This window comes from Gorilla gorilla, chromosome 20 (genome assembly GCF_029281585.2).
Source record: "Gorilla gorilla gorilla isolate KB3781 chromosome 20, NHGRI_mGorGor1-v2.1_pri, whole genome shotgun sequence".
Taxonomy (NCBI): domain Eukaryota; kingdom Metazoa; phylum Chordata; class Mammalia; order Primates; family Hominidae; genus Gorilla; species Gorilla gorilla.
The window spans coordinates 57,204,016-57,221,271 of NC_073244.2; the positions used below are offsets into that span (position 1 = coordinate 57,204,016).

The window sequence follows — 17,256 nt, forward strand, 5'->3', positions numbered from 1 at the left end:
ATGCCCGCCGGCCGTGACTTCGGGGGCGCGGCCTCCGTGAAGCCAATCCGCTCCTCGCTTCGGAGACAGGCACCGCCCCTCTTCCCTCTGGGACGCGTTACTGACGTATCTACTGATCTTTCCGACCCTGCGCCACCAATCCCCTGCCTACATCCGGAAGGGGCATGGATCTGCGCCCGGGAGAGCTAATATTTTCCATGATCAAACGCTGCTCATTGGCTTTCCCTCCTCCGCTAAGGCGGAGCCTACTTCTCTTGCGCTCCCATTTGGGTCGTGCCATTCTCAGGGGAACCAACCCCAATGCCTAAGGGGAGGCTGGGAGGCGTGTCCTCAGGACCGTAGTTCTTATTGGTTTCGCTGCTCGCTGTGGGGTGGGCTGGTGCAGCCGCAGCTGTTGCTTATTGGCCCACCGATTCCATGGGGTGGAACTTGGCTGGGCCTAAACTCAATCCGTGGTCTGGTACAGGTTTCAGGGCAAAGCGGCCATGCGTTCCGGGGGCCGCGGGCGGCCCCGCCTGCGGCTGGGGGAACGTGGCCTCATGGAGCCACTCTTGCCGCCGAAGCGCCGCCTGCTACCGCGGGTTCGGCTCTTGCCTCTGTTGCTGGCGCTGGCCGTGGGCTCGGCGTTCTACACCATTTGGAGCGGCTGGCACCGCAGGACTGAGGAGCTGCCGCTGGGCCGGGAGCTGCGGGTGAGGCTGGGCGGGGACCTGGGCACTGCGGGGACCCTCATTCCCTCCCCGCTGTTACCCAGGGTTGACGTGGCTTTAGCGTACGGCCCTAACCGCAGATGCCACCGTCTTCGTCATCTGAGCGCATGACCCTTACCAAAGGAATAAGGCTTCGGGCTGGTTCTGCAACAGTAGCTTCCTTTTAAGAGGAAAGGTCTCAAATAGTAAGACGGGGGGGTTCAGGGTTCTACGCCTTTAGTCAACTATTTGGAAGAGTCCCTTCCTCCATCTCCCCTCTCTCTCACTGGGCCTCGATTTCCCCATCAAGTTTGAGGTAGGGTGGAACGGATGGTCTTGGAAGGACTTTTCCTGAGCCTTGGGTTTAGCCTAGAAGTCTCCGATGCTGGAGGCGGCAGATTAGGAAGAGGACCCGGGGCTCCTCGCGGGTGACGGCGCCCGGGGTAGGGTTGAAATGGGGGTTTGCTCTCATTCTTCCCTTCCCTATGCCACCTCCTTCCCAAGGTCCCGTTGATCGGAAGCCTCCCCGAAGCCCGGCTGCGGAGGGTGGTGGGACAACTGGATCCACAGCGTCTCTGGAGCACTTATCTGCGCCCCCTGCTGGTTGTGCGAACCCCGGGCAGCCCGGGAAATCTCCAAGTCAGAAAGGTAAAGGGACCCACCGCCAGTCCCTGACCCCCAGCCCTCCAGGGAATGGGAAATAAGAATCCTGTTCAAGATCCCGAAGAAGCTAAGAGGAGGAACTGGGGCTCTGACTGGAGTTAATCGGACTCTAGACTCCATGCTGGTAACAAACCACCAGGCTGTACTGCCTCCCTTAATGCCCCCACCAAAAGCTTACTGTGTGCTAGGCATAGGCAACAGACAGCCCTATAAGGTGGGTACCAATATGATCTTCATTATGCAGATGGGGAAACTGAGGCTCAGAGAGGTTATACACCTTGCACAAATCCTACAGATAATAAGTAGTAGACCTTAGCCGGGTGCAGTGGCTCATGCCTGTAATCCCAGCACTTTGGGAAGCCAAGGTGGAAGAATCACCTGAGAAGTTTGAGACTAGCCTAGTCAACCTAGTGAGACCGAATGTTTAGAAAATCATAGACCTAGAGTTGAACCCAAACAGGTTGGCTCCGAGCTGGTGCTGTAATGTATCTGTTGTCTTCCAGAAAGCATGAAGAGTCATTTAAAGGCCAGGCGCAGTGGCTCACACCTGTAATCCCAGCACTTTGGGAGGCTGAGACAGGCAGACCCATGAGATCAGGAGTTTGAGACCAGCCTGGCCAACATGGTGAAACCTCATCTCTACTAAAAATACAAAATTAGCCGGGCGTGGTGGTGGGTACCCGTAGTCCCAGCTACTTGGGAGGCTGAGGCACGAGAATCACTTGAACCCAGGAGGCAGAGACTGCAGTGAGCTGAGATTGCGCCACTGCACCCCAGCATGGGTGACAGAGCGAGACTCCATCTCAAAAAGTCACTTAAATACTGCCTGAGTCCCAATGCTACCTCATCCACTTAGATTGTGACCTTGGACTTGTTTCTTTTTTATTTTATTTTATTTTATTTTATTTTGAGATGGAGTCTCACACTGTCGCCTGGGTTGGAGTGCAGTGGCGCGATCTCGACTCACTGCAACCTCCACCTCCCAGGTTCAAGCAAATCTCCTGCCTCAGCCTCCTGAGTAGCTGGGATTACAGGTGTGCACCACCATGCCTGGCTAATTTTTTGTATTTTTAGTGAGACGGGGTTTCACCATATTGGCCAGGCTGGTCTCAAACTCCTGACCTTATGATCCACCCACCTCAGCCTCCCAAAGTGCTGGGATTACAGGCGTGAGCCACCGTGCCCGGTCTGGACTAGTTTCTTAACCTCTCTGAGCCCATTTCCTCATCTGTAAAATGGGGTCATGTATTGGCAGTCCCTCCCCTAAGTGGTTCCTAGAAGAGGGCTTAGCACACAGTGAGAGCTATTTAAGGGTAAGCTGTGATGAGTCTTGTTGGCTTCAAGAGGTGGGGTCTCCCCAGCATCTGGCACCCAGTAGGTACTCACCAGGACTGTCAAGGGAATGATTTTAATCAGAGTAGGGGGCTGGGCACAGTGGCTCACATCTGTAATCCCAACACTTTGGGATGCTGAAGCAGGCATCCCACTTGAGGTCAGGAGTTCGAATACCAGGCTGGCCAACATTGTGAAACCCCATCTCTACTAAAAATACAAAAAGTAGCCAGGCGTTGTGGGGGGCGCCTGTAACCCCAGCTACTCAGGAGGCTGAGTCAGGAGAATCACTTGAAGACAGGAGGCGGAGGTTGCAGTGAGCCAAGATCAAGCCACTGCACTCCAGCCCGGGTGACAGAGCAAGACTCCATCTCAAAAAAAAAAAAAAAGAAAGAAAGAAATCCATTAAATCAGAGTGGGGCTTTAGAGTCAACCCATCTGCTCTGCATGGCTCAGGTCACGTGGCCCTTCTCCCCACCTCCTCCCCAGTCCCCGTCCACCCTCCCACCTCTCTCTTGCCGCTAGTTCCTGGAGGCCACGCTGCGGTCCCTGACAGCAGGTTGGCACGTGGAGCTGGATCCCTTCACAGCCTCAACACCCCTGGGGCCAGTGGACTTTGGCAATGTGGTGGCCACACTGGACCCGAGGGCGGCCCGTCACCTCACCCTTGCCTGCCATTATGACTCGAAGCTCTTCCCACCCGGATCGACCCCCTTTGTAGGGGCCACGGATTCGGCTGTACCCTGTGCCCTGCTGCTGGAGCTGGCCCAAGCACTTGACCTGGAGCTGAGCAGGGCCAAAAAACAGGTGAGGAGCAGGAGTTGGGGAGGGTAGTGGGCTACCTCCACCTTTTCCCAAGCCCCCACCCTCCCTTGCCTGGACATTTGTCATCCCTCTCGTCTTCCCACTCTACTCCACGCACAGAGCCACAGGGATCTTTTTTTTTTTTTTTTTGAGACGGAGTTTCGCTCTTGTTCCCCAGGATGGAGTGCACATGGCAAGATCTTGGCTCCCCGCAACCTCTGCCTACTGGGTTCAAGCAATTCTCCTCCCAACCTCAGGTGATCTGCCCACCTCGGCCTCCCAAAGTGCTGGGATTACAGGCGTGAGCCACCGCGCCTGGTCATCACAGGGATCTTTTTACCTTCTAGATGTCAGATTCTCTTTCCTCTCCCCCAAACCCTCCCAGGGCTCCCGCCTCATTCCAGCCATAATCCAGAGTCCTTATATTGGCCCACGAGCTGTGCCCTGTTACCTCTCCAGCCTCATCTCCCACCCCTCACCTCTTGCTCACTCTGCTGTAGCCACCCCCACCTCCTCTGGGTTCCTCAAACCCGCAGAGCTTGCTCCCGTCTCAGGGCATCTGCACTTGCTGTTTGCTTTGGATAGAATGTGCTTTTCTGGCCAGGCTCCGTGGCTCACACTTGGAATCCCAGCACTTTGGGAGGTTGAGGTGGGTGGATCACAAGGTCAGGAGTTCAAGACCAGCCTGGCCAACATGATGAAACCCCATCTCTACCAAAAATACAAAAATTAGCCAGGCTTGGTGGTGCACACCTGTAACCCCAGCTACTCGGGAGGCTGAAGCAGAGAATTGCTTGAACCCGGGAGGCGGAGGTTGCAGTGAGCCAAAGTTGCACCACTGCACTCCAGCCTGGGCAACAGAACGAGACTCCATCTCAAAAAAAAAAAAATTATCTGGGAGTAGTGGCATGCTACTTGGGAGGCTGAGAGGGGAGGATGGCTTGAGTCTAGGAGTTTGAGACTGCAGTGAGCCATGATCGTGCCACTGTATTCTAGCCTGGGTGACAGAGACCTTGTCTCTTAAAAAAAAAAAAAAAAAAGAATATGCTTTTCATAGATATCTTCCTGGCTGGCTCCCACTCTTCACTCAGGTGTCCACTCCAATGTCACCCCTTCAAAGAGGCCTTCCCGGCCGGGCGTGGTAACTCGCACCTGTAATCCCAGCACTTTGGGAGGCTGAGGCAGGCAGATCATTTGAGGTCAGAAATTTGAGCCCAGCTTGTCCAACAGGGAAACCCCATCTCTACTAAAAATACAAAAATTAGCTGGGTATGGTGGTACATACCTGTAATCCTACTACTTGGGAGGTTGAGACAGAAGGATCACTTGAAACCGAGAGGCAGAGGTTGCAGTGAGCTGAGATCGCACCACTGCACTCCAGCCTGGACGACAGAGCGAGAGTCTGTCTCAAAACAAACAGAAAAGAAAAACACAGGCCGGGTGCGGTGGCTTACACCTGTAATCCCAGCACTTTGGGAGGCCGAGGCAGGTGGATCGTGAGGTCAGGAGATTGAGACCATCCTGGCTAACACAGTGAAACCCCGTCTCTACTAAAAATACAAAAAGTTAGCTGGGCGTGGTGGCGGGCGCCTGTAGTCCCAGCTACTCAGGAGGCTGAGGCAGGAGAATGGCGTGAACTCGGGAGGCAGAGCTTGCAGTGAGCCGAGATCGCGCCACTGTACGCCAGCCAGCCTGGGCGATACAGCGAGACTCCGTCTCAAAAAAAAAAAAAAAAAGAAAGAAAAAAAGAAAAGAAAAGAAAAACACAGATTTCATCATGCTCCTGCCCTGCTCAACCCCTCTCTGTGCCTCCCCAGTGTCCCTATAACAAAGCCCACACTCCTTGGCCCTTGCTAAACCTTCCGGACTCCTCTCAAACCTCTGTGACCCCTTCCCTGGCCACAGCCTTGCCCTGTGTTGCTCCCTTGGCTGGGAATACTCTTCCTCCTGCTCCATTTTTCCAGGCCAGTTCCTACCCACTCTCATGGCAAACATCCCTTCCCAAAAGACCCAACGCCCTCTCCAGGCCAGGTCATCCCCCAGCCTCCTTCCTATGCCCTCTCAGGACTCTATAGTTCTTAGAAGCATTTGTCTCAACTGCATTTCACTGTTTGCATAATTATTCATTTGTGGATCTATCTGTTTCACCAAACTGAGCTTGAGGAATAATAATCAGAGATAACCCTTATTTAGTTATATGCCAGGCACTGTTCTAAGACCCGGATTCAAACCTTACCCTTTGAAAAGAACTGTTATTGCCGGGCGCAGTGGCTCACGTCTGTAATCCCAGCACTTTGGGAGGCTGAGGTAGGTGGATCATTTGAGGTCAGGAGTTCGAGACCAGCCTGGCCAACATGGTGAAAGCTTGTCTCTACTAAAAATACAAAAATTAGCCAGGCATGATAGCGGGCACCTGTGGTCACAGCTGTATGGGAGGCTGAGGCAGGAGAATCTCTTGAACCTGGGAGGTAGAGGGTGGAGGTTGCAGTGAGTCAAGATTGCATCATTCCACTCCAGCCTGGGTGACAGAGCAAAACTTATTCTAAAAAAAAAAAAAACAAAACAAAACCTCTTATTAACCCCATTTATAGATGAAGAAACTGATCCTTCCAGAAGTTAGTAACTTCCCCATGCCTGCTTTGTTATGAAGCAGCCAAGTATGGATTTGATCCCAGACAACTGACTCGGAATCTGTGCTCTTGGCTACCACGTTCTATGAGTGAGGACACCTTATGTGTTCTGTTAAGCATGCAAGCGGGCAAGAAGTGTGGGTGTGTTGAGGCTGAGGGCTAGTCCTGAGCTGGCTCTGGCCACCCCCCTCGCTGCTCCCACAGGCAGCCCCGGTGACCCTGCAACTGCTCTTCTTGGACGGTGAAGAGGCGCTGAAGGAGTGGGGACCCAAGGACTCCCTTTACGGTTCCCGGCACCTGGCCCAGCTCATGGAGTCTATACCTCACAGCCCTGGCCCCACCAGGATCCAGGCTATTGTAAGACCAGGGTCCCCTGGCTTCTGGCGAGGGAGGGAGAAGGTTAAGCGGGGCTGGCGTCATCCTGCACGGGCCCCTCCAGTCCTAGCCTTTCTCCTTAGGAGCTCTTTATGCTTCTTGATCTCCTGGGAGCCCCCAATCCCACCTTCTACAGCCACTTCCCTCGCACGGTCCGCTGGTTCCATCGGCTGAGGAGCATTGGTAAGGGTGAATGCGGAGGTGGGCCCCAGCCCACCTGGGGTATGGGGTACAGGGCGGCGGGCTGGGGTAGGACAGGCACCTACACTATAAAGGCTCATCCACCAGTCTGGGCCACATAGGGAGACCCCATCTTTTTTTTTTTTTTTTTTTTTTGAGATGGAGTCTCGCTCTGTCACCGAGACTGGAGTGCAGTGGCATGATCTTGGCTCACTGCAACCTCCACCTCCCAGGTTCAAGCCATTCTCCTGCCTCAGCCTCCTGAGTAGCTGGGACTACAGGCGCATGCCACCATGCCTGGCTAATTTTTGTATTTTAGTAGAGACAGAGTTTCACTATGTTGGCCAAGCTGGCCTTGAACTCCTGACCTCGTGATCCGTCCACCTCAGCCTCCCAAAGTGCTGGGATTACAGGCGTGAGCCACCGTGCCTGGTGACCCCATCTCTTAAAAAAAAATTAGCTGGGTGCAGTGGCATGCACCTGTCATCCCAGCTACTGGGGAGTATCCTTAGAGCCTGGGAGGTCAAGGCTGTAGTGAGCCAAGATTGCGCAACTGCACTCCAGCCTGGGCAACAGAATGAGATCCTGTCTCAAAAAAAATAAAAAGAAAAATAAAATAAAGGCTGGGCTTGGTGGCTCACACCTGTAATCCCAGCACTTTGAGAGGCGGGTGGATCACTTGAGCTCAGGAGTTTCAGACCAGCCTGGGCAATATGGCGAAACCCTGTCTCTACAAAATAAAAACAAACATTAGGCCAGGCGCGATGGCTCACGCCTGTAATCCCAGCACTTTGGGAGGCCAAAGCGGGTGGATCACCTGAGGTTAGAAGTTTGAGACCATCCTGGCCAACAGGGTGAAACCCCATCTCTACTAAAAATACAAAAAGTTAGCTGGGCGTGGTGACATGTGCCTGTAATCCTAGCTATTCGGGAGGCTGAGGCAGGAGAATGGCTTGAACCTGGGAGGCAGAGGTTGCAGTGAGCCGAGATCACGCCACTGCACTCCAGCCTGGGCAACAGAGCGAGACTCCATCTAAAAAAAAAAAAAAAAAAAACATTAGCCAGGCATGGTGGCACCTGCCTGCAGTCCCAGTGACTTGGGAGGCTGAAGTGGTAGGATCATTTGAGTCTGGGAGGTCGAGGCTGCAGTAAGCTGTGATCGCACCACTGCACTCCAGCCTGGGGACAGAGTGAGACTCTGTCTCAAAAAAAAAAGTGATAATAAAAATTAAAATTAAAAAAATTAAAAATTGTTTTTAAAAATAAAGGCTTGGCTGGGCACAATGGCTCACGCCTGTAATCCCAATACTTTGGGAGGCTAAGGTAGGTGGATCACAAGGTCAGGAGTTTGAGACCAGCCTGGCGAATATGGTAAAACCCTATCTCTACTAAAAATACAAAAATTAGCCAGGTGTGGTAGCGTGTGCCTGTAGTCCTAGCTACTCCGGAGGCTCAGGCAGAAGAATCACTTGTACCTGGGAGCACAGGTTGCAGTGAGCTGAAATTGTGCCACTGCACTCCAGCCTGGGTGACAGAGCGAGACTCTGTCACTAAATAAATAAATAAATAAATAAATAAATAAGAAAATAAAATAAAGGCTCATCCAGCCTTTCCTCTACCTCCCTAGTCTTTCTAAGGAACTAGAGATTAGTAATAGTGATTACCAGACGGGGGCTCTAAGGTGAGACAGCCGTGGTTTCCAATCTTACCAGCTGGATGAACTTGGACAAGTGGCTTCATTTCTTTGAGCCTCAGTTTCCTATCTGTAAAACGGCCAGTGGGGGCCGGGCCTGGTGGCTCATGCCTGTAATCCCAGCACTTTGGGAGGCCGAGGTGGGTGAATCACAAGGTCAGCAGTTCAAGACCAGCCTGGCCAATATGGTGAAACCCCATCTCTACTAATAATACACAAATTAGCTGGGTGTGGTGGCAAGTGCCTATACTCCCAGCTACTCAGGAGGCTGAGGCAGGAGAATTGCTTGAACCCGGGAGGCGGAGGTTGCAGTGAGCCGAGATTGTGCTACTGCACTCCAGCCTGGCGACAGAGCAAGACTCTGTCTCAAAAAAAAAAAAAAAAAGGCCGGAGGGCCCAGACATAGTGGCTCATGCCTGTAGTCCCAGAAATTTGAGTGACCAAGGCAGGAAGATCACATGAACCCAGAAGTTTGAGGCCAGCCCGGGCAACATAGGAAGATCCCATTTCTACACACACGCGCGCGCACACACACACACACACACACACACACACACAATTACCCAGGCATGGGGGCATGCACCTGAAGTCCTAGCTATTTGGGAGGCTGAGACTGAAGGATCACTTAGGCCAGCAAGATTAAGGCTGCACTGAGCTGGGATTGTCCCACTGCACTCCAGTGTGGGTGAGAGAGCAAGATCTTTTTTTTTTTTTTTTGGAGACAGACTCTTATTCTGTCACCCAGGCTGGAGTGCAGTGGTGCAATCTCAGCTCACTGCAACCTCCACCTCCCAGGTTCAAGCAATTCTCGTGCCTCAGCCTCCCAAGTAGCTGGGATTACAGGCGCCCACCACCACACCCAGCTAATTTTTGTATTTTTAGTAGAGACAGGGTTTCACCATGTTGGCCAAGCTGGTTTCGAACTCCTGACCTCAGGTGATCCACCTGCCTTGGCCTCCCTAAGTGCTGGGATTACAGGCGTGAGCCACCGCACCAGGCCACAAGATCTTGTCTCAAAAAAAAGAATGTCTATGTCTTAGACTCAGAGGGATTGAATGAGACCAGGAACATAGTGAGCCCACAGGAAGGAGTAACTGGCATTCATTCTTGTTGGGATGACCAGGGTTTTGTCTCTGGGTGCTCTGCCTTCCTCTGATTTGTGGACTGGGGACCTTCGACTACTAAGGACTAACCCTTCCTCTCTAACCGCCCCCACCTCCAGAGAAGCGTCTGCACCGTTTGAACCTGCTGCAGTCTCATCCCCAGGAAGTGATGTACTTCCAACCCGGGGAGCCCTTTGGCTCTGTGGAAGACGACCACATCCCCTTCCTCCGCAGAGGTACCTGCTGCAGGGAGGGATGGAGGGTGGGTGTCCAAGGAAGCCACAAATTGGAACTGGCCAAGTCCCCTTCCCAGGGCTGGGGAATGGTGCTAAGTGGCCTTAACCTCTTTGTGCTTTGATTTATTCATCTGTAAAATGGGGATAATACTCCCTATCTTAGAGTATCGTTGAGGGGGTTGAACATGCTAACACTGGTAAAGACCTTACTTGGACCAGCACCCAGCACATAGCAAGCATTCCAGAAATGTCTGCAGCTGGGCACGGTGGTTCACACCTGTAATCCCAGCACTTTGGGAGGCTGAGCGGGGGGGCGGAGGGGGGGTCCTTGAGCCCAGGAGTTTGAAACCAGCCTGGGCAACATGGCATAAATCTTGTCTTTACTAAAAATACAAAAAAATCAGCCAGGCATGGTGGTTCGCACCTACAGTCCCAGCTACTCGAGAGGCTGAAGTGGGAGGAGCACTTGGGCCTGGGAAGTCAGGGCTGCAGTAAGCCTTGATTGAGCCACTGCACTCTAGCCTGGACAACAGAGGGTGATGATATCTCAAAAAAAAAAAAAAAAAAAAAGTGCCGGGCTGGGCTTGGTGGCTCACACCTGTAATCCTAGCACTTTGGGAGGCTGAGGCGGGCAGATCACCTGAGGTCAGGAGTTTGAGACCAGCCTGGCCAACATGATGAAACCCCATCTCTACTAAAAATACAAAAATTAGACAGGTGTCGTGGTGCCTGCCTATAATCCCAGCTACCCGGGAGGCTAAGACGGTAGAATCGCTGGAACCCGGGAGGCAGAGGCTGCAGTGAGCCGAGATCACGCCACTGCACTCCAGCCTGGGCGATAGAGTGAGGCTCTGTCTCAAAAAAAAAAAAAAAAGTGCCAGAACATAGTATCTTTCACCAGTGTGTGGTGGCAAGGCAAGGTTACCTAGAGGTTGGGCTTGGCCTCCTGGGTCGTGGTGGGCTGCAGTGGACCTGACAAAGTCTCCTCTGTCACTTCAGGGGTCCCCGTGCTCCATCTCATCTCCACGCCCTTCCCTGCTGTCTGGCACACCCCTGCGGACACCGAGGCCAATCTCCACCCACCCACGGTACACAACTTGTGCCGCATTCTCGCTGTGTTCCTGGCTGAATACCTGGGGCTCTAGCGTGCTTGGCCAATGACTGTGGAGAGGACTGTGAGAGAGAAGGTCCCAGCGGGGGCCAGTGAAGCTCAGGCAGGATCTGCCTAGGGTGTGCTGGTTTGTCCTTTTCATACCTTTGTCTCCTAATTGTGCTACAACTGGAAGACCTTCTTTCTTTTGATTGTCTCAAGCTGCCACCCTTCAAGGACAGGGAAGAGACCACTGTGGGATGACAGCCAGAGGAATAAGAACTTGCTCCCTCCCCAGAGGTAAACACTTGGTCCAAAGGTTTGCAGGGACCAAATGCTGTTCTTTTTTTTTTTTTTGAGACGGAGTCTCACTGTGTTGCCCAGGCTGGAGTGCAGTGGCGCGATCTCGGCTCACTGCAAACTCCGCCTCCTGGGTTCACGCCATTCTCCTGCCTCAGCCTCCCAAGTAGCTGGGACTACAGGTGCCCACCACCATGCTGGCTAATTTTTTGTATTTTTAGTAGAGACGGGGTTTCACCGTGTTAGCCAGGATGGTCTCGATCTCCTGACCTTGTAATCCGCCAGCTTCGGCCTCCCAAAGTGCTGGGATTACAGGCGTGAGCCACTGCACCTGGCAAAATGCTGTTCTTTAAGTCAGCGAACTGAAAAAGTAAAAGACTGCTGGGTGTGGTGGCTCACACCTGTAATCCCAACACTTTGAGAGGCTGAGGGGGAAGGATCACCCGAGGCCAGGAGTTTGAGACCAGCCTGGTCAACATGGCGAAACCCTGTCTCTACTAAAAATACAATAATTAGCTGGGCATGGTGGTGGGCGCCTGTAATCTCAGCTGCTTGGGAGGCTGAGGCAGGAGAATCACTTGTACCCAGGAGGCGGAGGTTGCAGTGAGCCAAGATCACACCACTGCACTCCAGCCTGGGCAACAGAGCGAGACTCCATCTCAATAAATAAATAAATAAATAAATAAATATTTTTTAAAAAGAGTAAAAGACTAAAAGACTATTACTGGTCTGGCCCAGTGATGCCACCCAGCTAGATGAATTCTCTGTGGTTTGTGTTGTGTCAGTTCATTCTCCAGAACAGCAGCCTTGCTACTGCACCAGTCCTAACCTAACTCCCACACGGGGCACACAGAGGATGTCCTCATAACCAGGCACAGAGGAGACAGAAGCTCATATTTTGGAAGTCCAGATTCTTCCAGACCCAGTGGGTAATAAGCCATTGTTTCTGGCTGGGCATGGTGGTTCACACCTGTAATCCCAGCTCTTTGGGAGGCAGAGGCAGAGGGATAGCTTGAGCTCAGGAGTTTGAGACCAGCCTGGGCAATAGAGCGTGACCCCATTCTCCAGAAAAAAGAAAAAAAAAAAAAAAGCGTAACCAATGTTTCTGCAAAACACCACCTGCATAAGCCAGGTGTGGTGGTGCACACCCTGTAGTCTCAGCTATTCAGGAGGCTGAGGTGAGAGAATCCCATGAACCCAAGAGTTCAAGACCAGCCTGGGCAACACAGTGACACCCTGTCTCAAAACAAACACCACCACCAACAACAACAAAAAAAAAAACGCCAAACATTCTGTAGAACTTGTGTAAATAGACATTGCATGACAAAGGGGATCTGAAATCCAAGAAGAGGGTGAGACAACATAAAATGAGTTTCCTCACTGCATCATGTGAATTTTTAAGACAGAACCCAGAGGCTCACAAAGTATTTCACTATGGAACCCTTTTTATTGGGAAGCACTTCATAGAACTAGGATACTTCGGCCGGGCATGGTGGGTCACACCTGAAATCCCAGCACTTTGGGAGGCCGAGGCCAGCAGTTCAGCTGAGCTCAGGAGTTCGAGAGCAGCCTGGACAACATGATGAAACCCCATCTCTACTAAAAATACAAAAATTAGCCAGGTGTGGTGGCATGAGCCTGTAATCCCAGCTACTTGGGAGGCTGAAACAGGAGAATCATTGGAACCTGGTGGCAGAGGCTACAGTGAGCCAAAATCACGCCACTGCACTCCAGCCTGGGTGATAGAGCGAGGCTGTCTCAACAAACAAACAAAATACAACAACAACAAAAAGAACTAGGATACCTCAGAAGGTACTTTGGAAAACATGGGGTTTTGAAAGTCTGAGAGCATCTATGAGAGGAATGGGTAAGACAGATCTAGATTTACTGCAGAGTAGTTAGGGCACACTGTCTTTCCCCTTCAGCTGTTGGTACAGCACTGTGAGATGGCAGTGTAACTGCAAACTCCAATGAGCAAGTATTTCCCAACCCTACCTAATTTTCAGGCTCAGCTGGAGTGCTCATTAAAAAATGCAGACTGGGTGCGGTGGCTCATGGCTGCAATCTCAGCACTTTGAGAGGTTGAAGTGGGAGGATCACTTGAGCCCAGGAGGTTTTTCTTTTTGAGGCGGAGTCTCGCTCTGTCACCCAGGCTGGAGCGCAGTGGTGCGATGTTGGCTCACTGCAACCTCCACCTCCTGGGTACGAGCGATTCTCCCGCCTCAGTCTCCCAAATAGCTAGGACTACAGGTGTATGCCACCACGCCTGGCTAATTTTTGTATTTTTAGTAGAGACAGGGTTTCACCGTGTTAGCCAAGATGGTCTTGATCTCCTGACCTCGTGATCCGCCTGTCTCGGCCTCCCAAAATGCTGGGATTACAGGCGTGAGCCACCGTGCCTGGCCCATGCTGTCCTTAAGGAGACACTTTGGTGCACATACAGCTGCTCAGCAAACCGACTCAAAAGAAAAACCTGAGACAGATGGCACCTGGAAGCAGTCCTACGCTGTGTAGGTGAGCATCTGCCCTCCAAATCAACTCCAGGGCTGAAACTCGGGGTATCAAATGAGAGGATAAACATAGGTCCTCAATTTAGGTTCTTCCACATTCGCTGACATTTATTGAGCATCTACTATGTGCCAGGCATCATGAGAACTTTTTTTTTTTTTTTTAAGATGGAGTTTCGCTCTTGTCACCCAGGCTGGAGTTGCAGTGGCACAATCTCGGCTCACTGCAACCTCCACCTCCTGGGTTCAAGCGATTCTTCTTCATCAGCCTCTGGAGTAGCTGATTACAGGCATGTGCCACCACGCCCAGCTAATTTTTGTATTTTCTTGGTTGGGGGGAGAGAGTCTTACTCTGTCGCCCAGGCTGGAGTACAATGGCGAGATCTCAGCTCACTACAAACTCCACCTCCTGGGTTCAAGCGATTCTCCTGCCTCACTCTCCCAAGTAGCTGGGAATACAGGCACCTGCCACCATGCCCTGCTAATTTTTGTATTTTTTAGTAGAGATAGGACCATGTTCATCAGGTTGGTCTTGAACTCCTAACCTCAGGTGATCCACCTGCCTCGGCCTCCCAAAGTGCTGAGATTACAGGCATTGAGCCACCATGCCTGGCCAATTTTTGCATATTTAGTAGAGATGAGTTTTGCCATGTTGGCCAGGCTGGTCTTGAACTCCTGACCTCAGGTGTCCACCCGCCTTGGCCTCCCAAAGTGCTGAGATTACAGGCGTGAGCCACTGTGCCCAGCCCATGAGAACTTTTTTTTACATATACCAAACTATGTAGTCTCCCTGACTACAAATCCTGAAATAGGTACAATTTCAGTTCTCATTTTGCAGGTGAGGTGGCTGAGACTGAGAATTGCAAACCAGTTGTGTATGGTGTGCAAATTTTCACTCACAGCTGTGCTCGCAACCCCCATGTCCTATCTCCCTTCCAAAAAGTACCTGTGGCTGGGTGCAGTCACTCACCCCTGTAATCCCAGTCCTTTGGAAGGTTGAGGCAGGAGGACTGTTTGAGCCCAGAAGTTCCCGACTAGCCTGGGCAACAAAGACCCTGTCTCTACAAAAAAAATTAAAATTAGCTAGTATGGTGCCTGTGGTCCCAGCTACTTGGGAGGCTGAGACAGGAGGATCTCCTGAGCCCAGGAGTTTGAGGTTACAGTCAGCTATGATTGTGTCACTGCACTCCGGCCTGGGTGACAGAATGAGAGACCCTGTCTCAAAAAAATAAAAATAAAAATACCCCAAATCCACCCCCACCACTACCAAAAAAAAAAAAAATACACTTGTGCCAGATGAAATTTGTTAAGAAAAAGTATCCAGAGAATTTTAACTTTAATCTGCTTTATGCAGATTTTTGGCTTGAATCTGGGGTAAGAACTGTTAGCCCTGTTGTACAGATGAGGCTGCTGGTGCCTGGCAAGTTCCCACAGCCAGCAAACCCTTTTATCTTTTTTTTTTTTTTTTCTAGACAGAGTCTCGCTCTGTTGCTCAGGCTGGAGTGCAGTGGCACGACCTCAGTTCAGTGCAACCTCCGGCTCCCGGGCTCAAGCAATTCTTCTGCCTCAGCCTCCCGAGTAGCTGGGACTACAGCCGCACGCCACCACGCCCGGCTGATTTTTGTATTTTTAGTAGAGACAGGGTTTCACCGTATTGGCCAGGCTGGTCTCAAATTTCTGATGTCACAATCCACCGCCTCGGCCTCCCGAAGTGCTGAGATTACAGGCGTGAGCCACTGTGCCCGGCCTTGCATTTTTCATTTGTAAAAGTTATGTCAGTGGGTTTTTTTTCCCTTTCCTACCTACTAGGCCATTTTGATTTTTTTTTTTTTTTTTTTTTTTTTTTTTTTTTTTTTAGTTTTGGCTTCCTTGCTGATAATTCCAAGCTTTTAAAATTTTTAAACATAGTTTAAAATAAATTTTGTATTATAATCTGTGATTGACAGTTTCATCATGTGAAGCCTATGTGGGTGTTTTTGTTGTTTCTGCTGGTTCTTGTTCATATTATTTCCATTTGTTTGGTTATTTGTGTACTACTCATTACCTGAAAAATTATTTGTGGTGGGCTGGGTGCGGTGGCTCACACCTGTAATCCCAACACTTTGGGAGACCAAGGCGGGCAGACTGCTTGAGGTCAAGAGTTCAAGACCAGCCTGGCCAACATGGTGAAACCCCATCTCTACAAAAAAAAAAAAAAAAAAAAAAATGCTGGGCGTGGTGGTGGGTCCCTGTAATCCCAGCTACTTGGGAAGCCTAGGCAGTAGAATCGCTTGAACCAGGGAGGCGGAGGTTGCAGTGAGCTGAGATTGTGCCACTGCACTGTAGCCTAGGCAACAGTGAGACTCCATATCCAAAAAAAAAAAAAAAAAGCCAGGCGTGGTGGCTCACACCTGTAATCCCAGCACTTTGGGAGGCCAAGGTGGGTCAGGAGTTCAAGACCAGACTGGCCAACATGGTGAAACCTTGTCTCTACTAAAAATACAAAAAATTAGCCGGGTGTGGTGGCGTGCACCTGTAGTTCCAGCTACTTGGCAGGTGAGGCAGGAGAATCACTTGAACCCAGGAAGCGGAGGTTGCAGTGTGCCGAGATCGCGCCACTGCGCTCCAGCCTGGGCAACAAGAGCGAAACTGCATCTCAAAACAAACAAACAAAAATATTTGTGGGGCTTCTAGATGACAGTTCCTTCCACAGGTGGACTTGTGTTTGTTTCTGCCAGACATGTCAGCTAGAAGTACCCTGTATCACACAGAGGACGTGAACCTGGCTGCGAACCTGTGCCGAGGGCCAGTCTGTGACCACAGATTATCAGGATCTTTCTCTTTTTTTCATTTGATTTCTGCCTCTTGAATACCTCTTCAGTCTTCCGGGTCATCCTTACCTGAGCTTGTAGCTCTCTGGAATCCCAGTTCCTGCAGTTGCTCACCATGGGCTGGGTTTGGCCTTGACTTCTGCCTGCTCCTTCCAGTAAGGCTGCCAAGTAGGAAACCCCAGTGTGTCCACATCAGCAAACACCCTGAGAGCAAATGTGGCTTCAGAGCCTCACATATCATTCATATTTTTTTTTTTTTTTTGAGGCGTCTTCTTGCTCTGTCTCCCAGGCTGGAGTGCAGTGGCGCAATCTCGGCTCACTGTAAGCTCCGCTCCCCGGGTTCACGCCATTCCCCTGCCTCAGCCTCCCGAGTAGCTGGGACTACAGGCACCCACCACAACACCCGGCTGATTTTTTGTATTTTTAGTAGAGATGGGGTTTCACTGTGTTAGCCAGGATGATCTCGAACCGCCCGCCTTGGCCTCCCAAAGTGCTGGGATTACAGGAGTGAGCCACCGCGCCCGGCTCCCACATATCATTCCCTTAACTATTTGGCGTGGTGGGTCTTTACTGTATTTTATTGGCTATTTGATCCTTTGAAGGGCATTTTTTTTTTTCAATTGTTCTCAACAGGAAGGTCCAAATAATCTAACTCACCCTCCCCACAAGATTCAAACCCAGGTCTTTTTGATTCTAAAATCTAAGCATTGAATCACTACCATAATGTATCCTAGTCCTCTGGAAATTCTGATTTCCGGAGAAGAATGTCAGAGACTTAGCTGCCTCTCAATATCCATTTTTTCCCTTCCTTTAAACTGAAAATTTAAGATATCCAGCTGGGCGT

At 51.1% G+C, this 17,256-nt stretch overlaps 1 protein-coding gene across 2 annotated transcripts; it reads left to right on the forward strand.

The window, feature by feature from the left end:
* Positions 1-364: 364 nt before the first annotated feature.
* QPCTL (glutaminyl-peptide cyclotransferase like) lies at positions 365-11,117 on the forward strand. 2 transcript variants are annotated; one of them, XM_004060978.5, is made up of 7 exons: positions 374-692; positions 1,194-1,337; positions 3,210-3,491; positions 6,323-6,475; positions 6,577-6,676; positions 9,589-9,705; positions 10,705-11,117. In XM_004060978.5, the coding sequence occupies exons 1-7, from the start codon at positions 486-488 to the stop codon at positions 10,848-10,850; spliced, it is 1,149 nt and encodes a 382-aa protein (XP_004061026.1). In that variant the 5' UTR covers positions 374-485; the 3' UTR covers positions 10,851-11,117. The 2 variants fall into 2 exon arrangements, with proteins under 2 accessions (XP_030860331.1, XP_004061026.1); XM_031004471.3 differs by lacking the exon at positions 3,210-3,491 and having other exon boundaries at positions 365-692.
* The last annotated feature ends 6,139 nt before the right edge of the window (positions 11,118-17,256 follow it).

Bases quoted from the DNA above. Each gene is read 5' to 3' on its own strand.
- QPCTL (XM_004060978.5), top strand. From the start codon at position 486: ATGCGTTCCGGGGGCCGCGGGCGGCCCCGCCTGCGGCTGGGGGAACGT. The intron at 3,492-6,322 runs GTGAGGAGCAGG...CTGCTCCCACAG, and splicing joins TGAGCAGGGCCAAAAAACAG to GCAGCCCCGGTGACCCTGCA. The intron at 6,476-6,576 runs GTAAGACCAGGG...CTTTCTCCTTAG, and splicing joins CCACCAGGATCCAGGCTATT to GAGCTCTTTATGCTTCTTGA.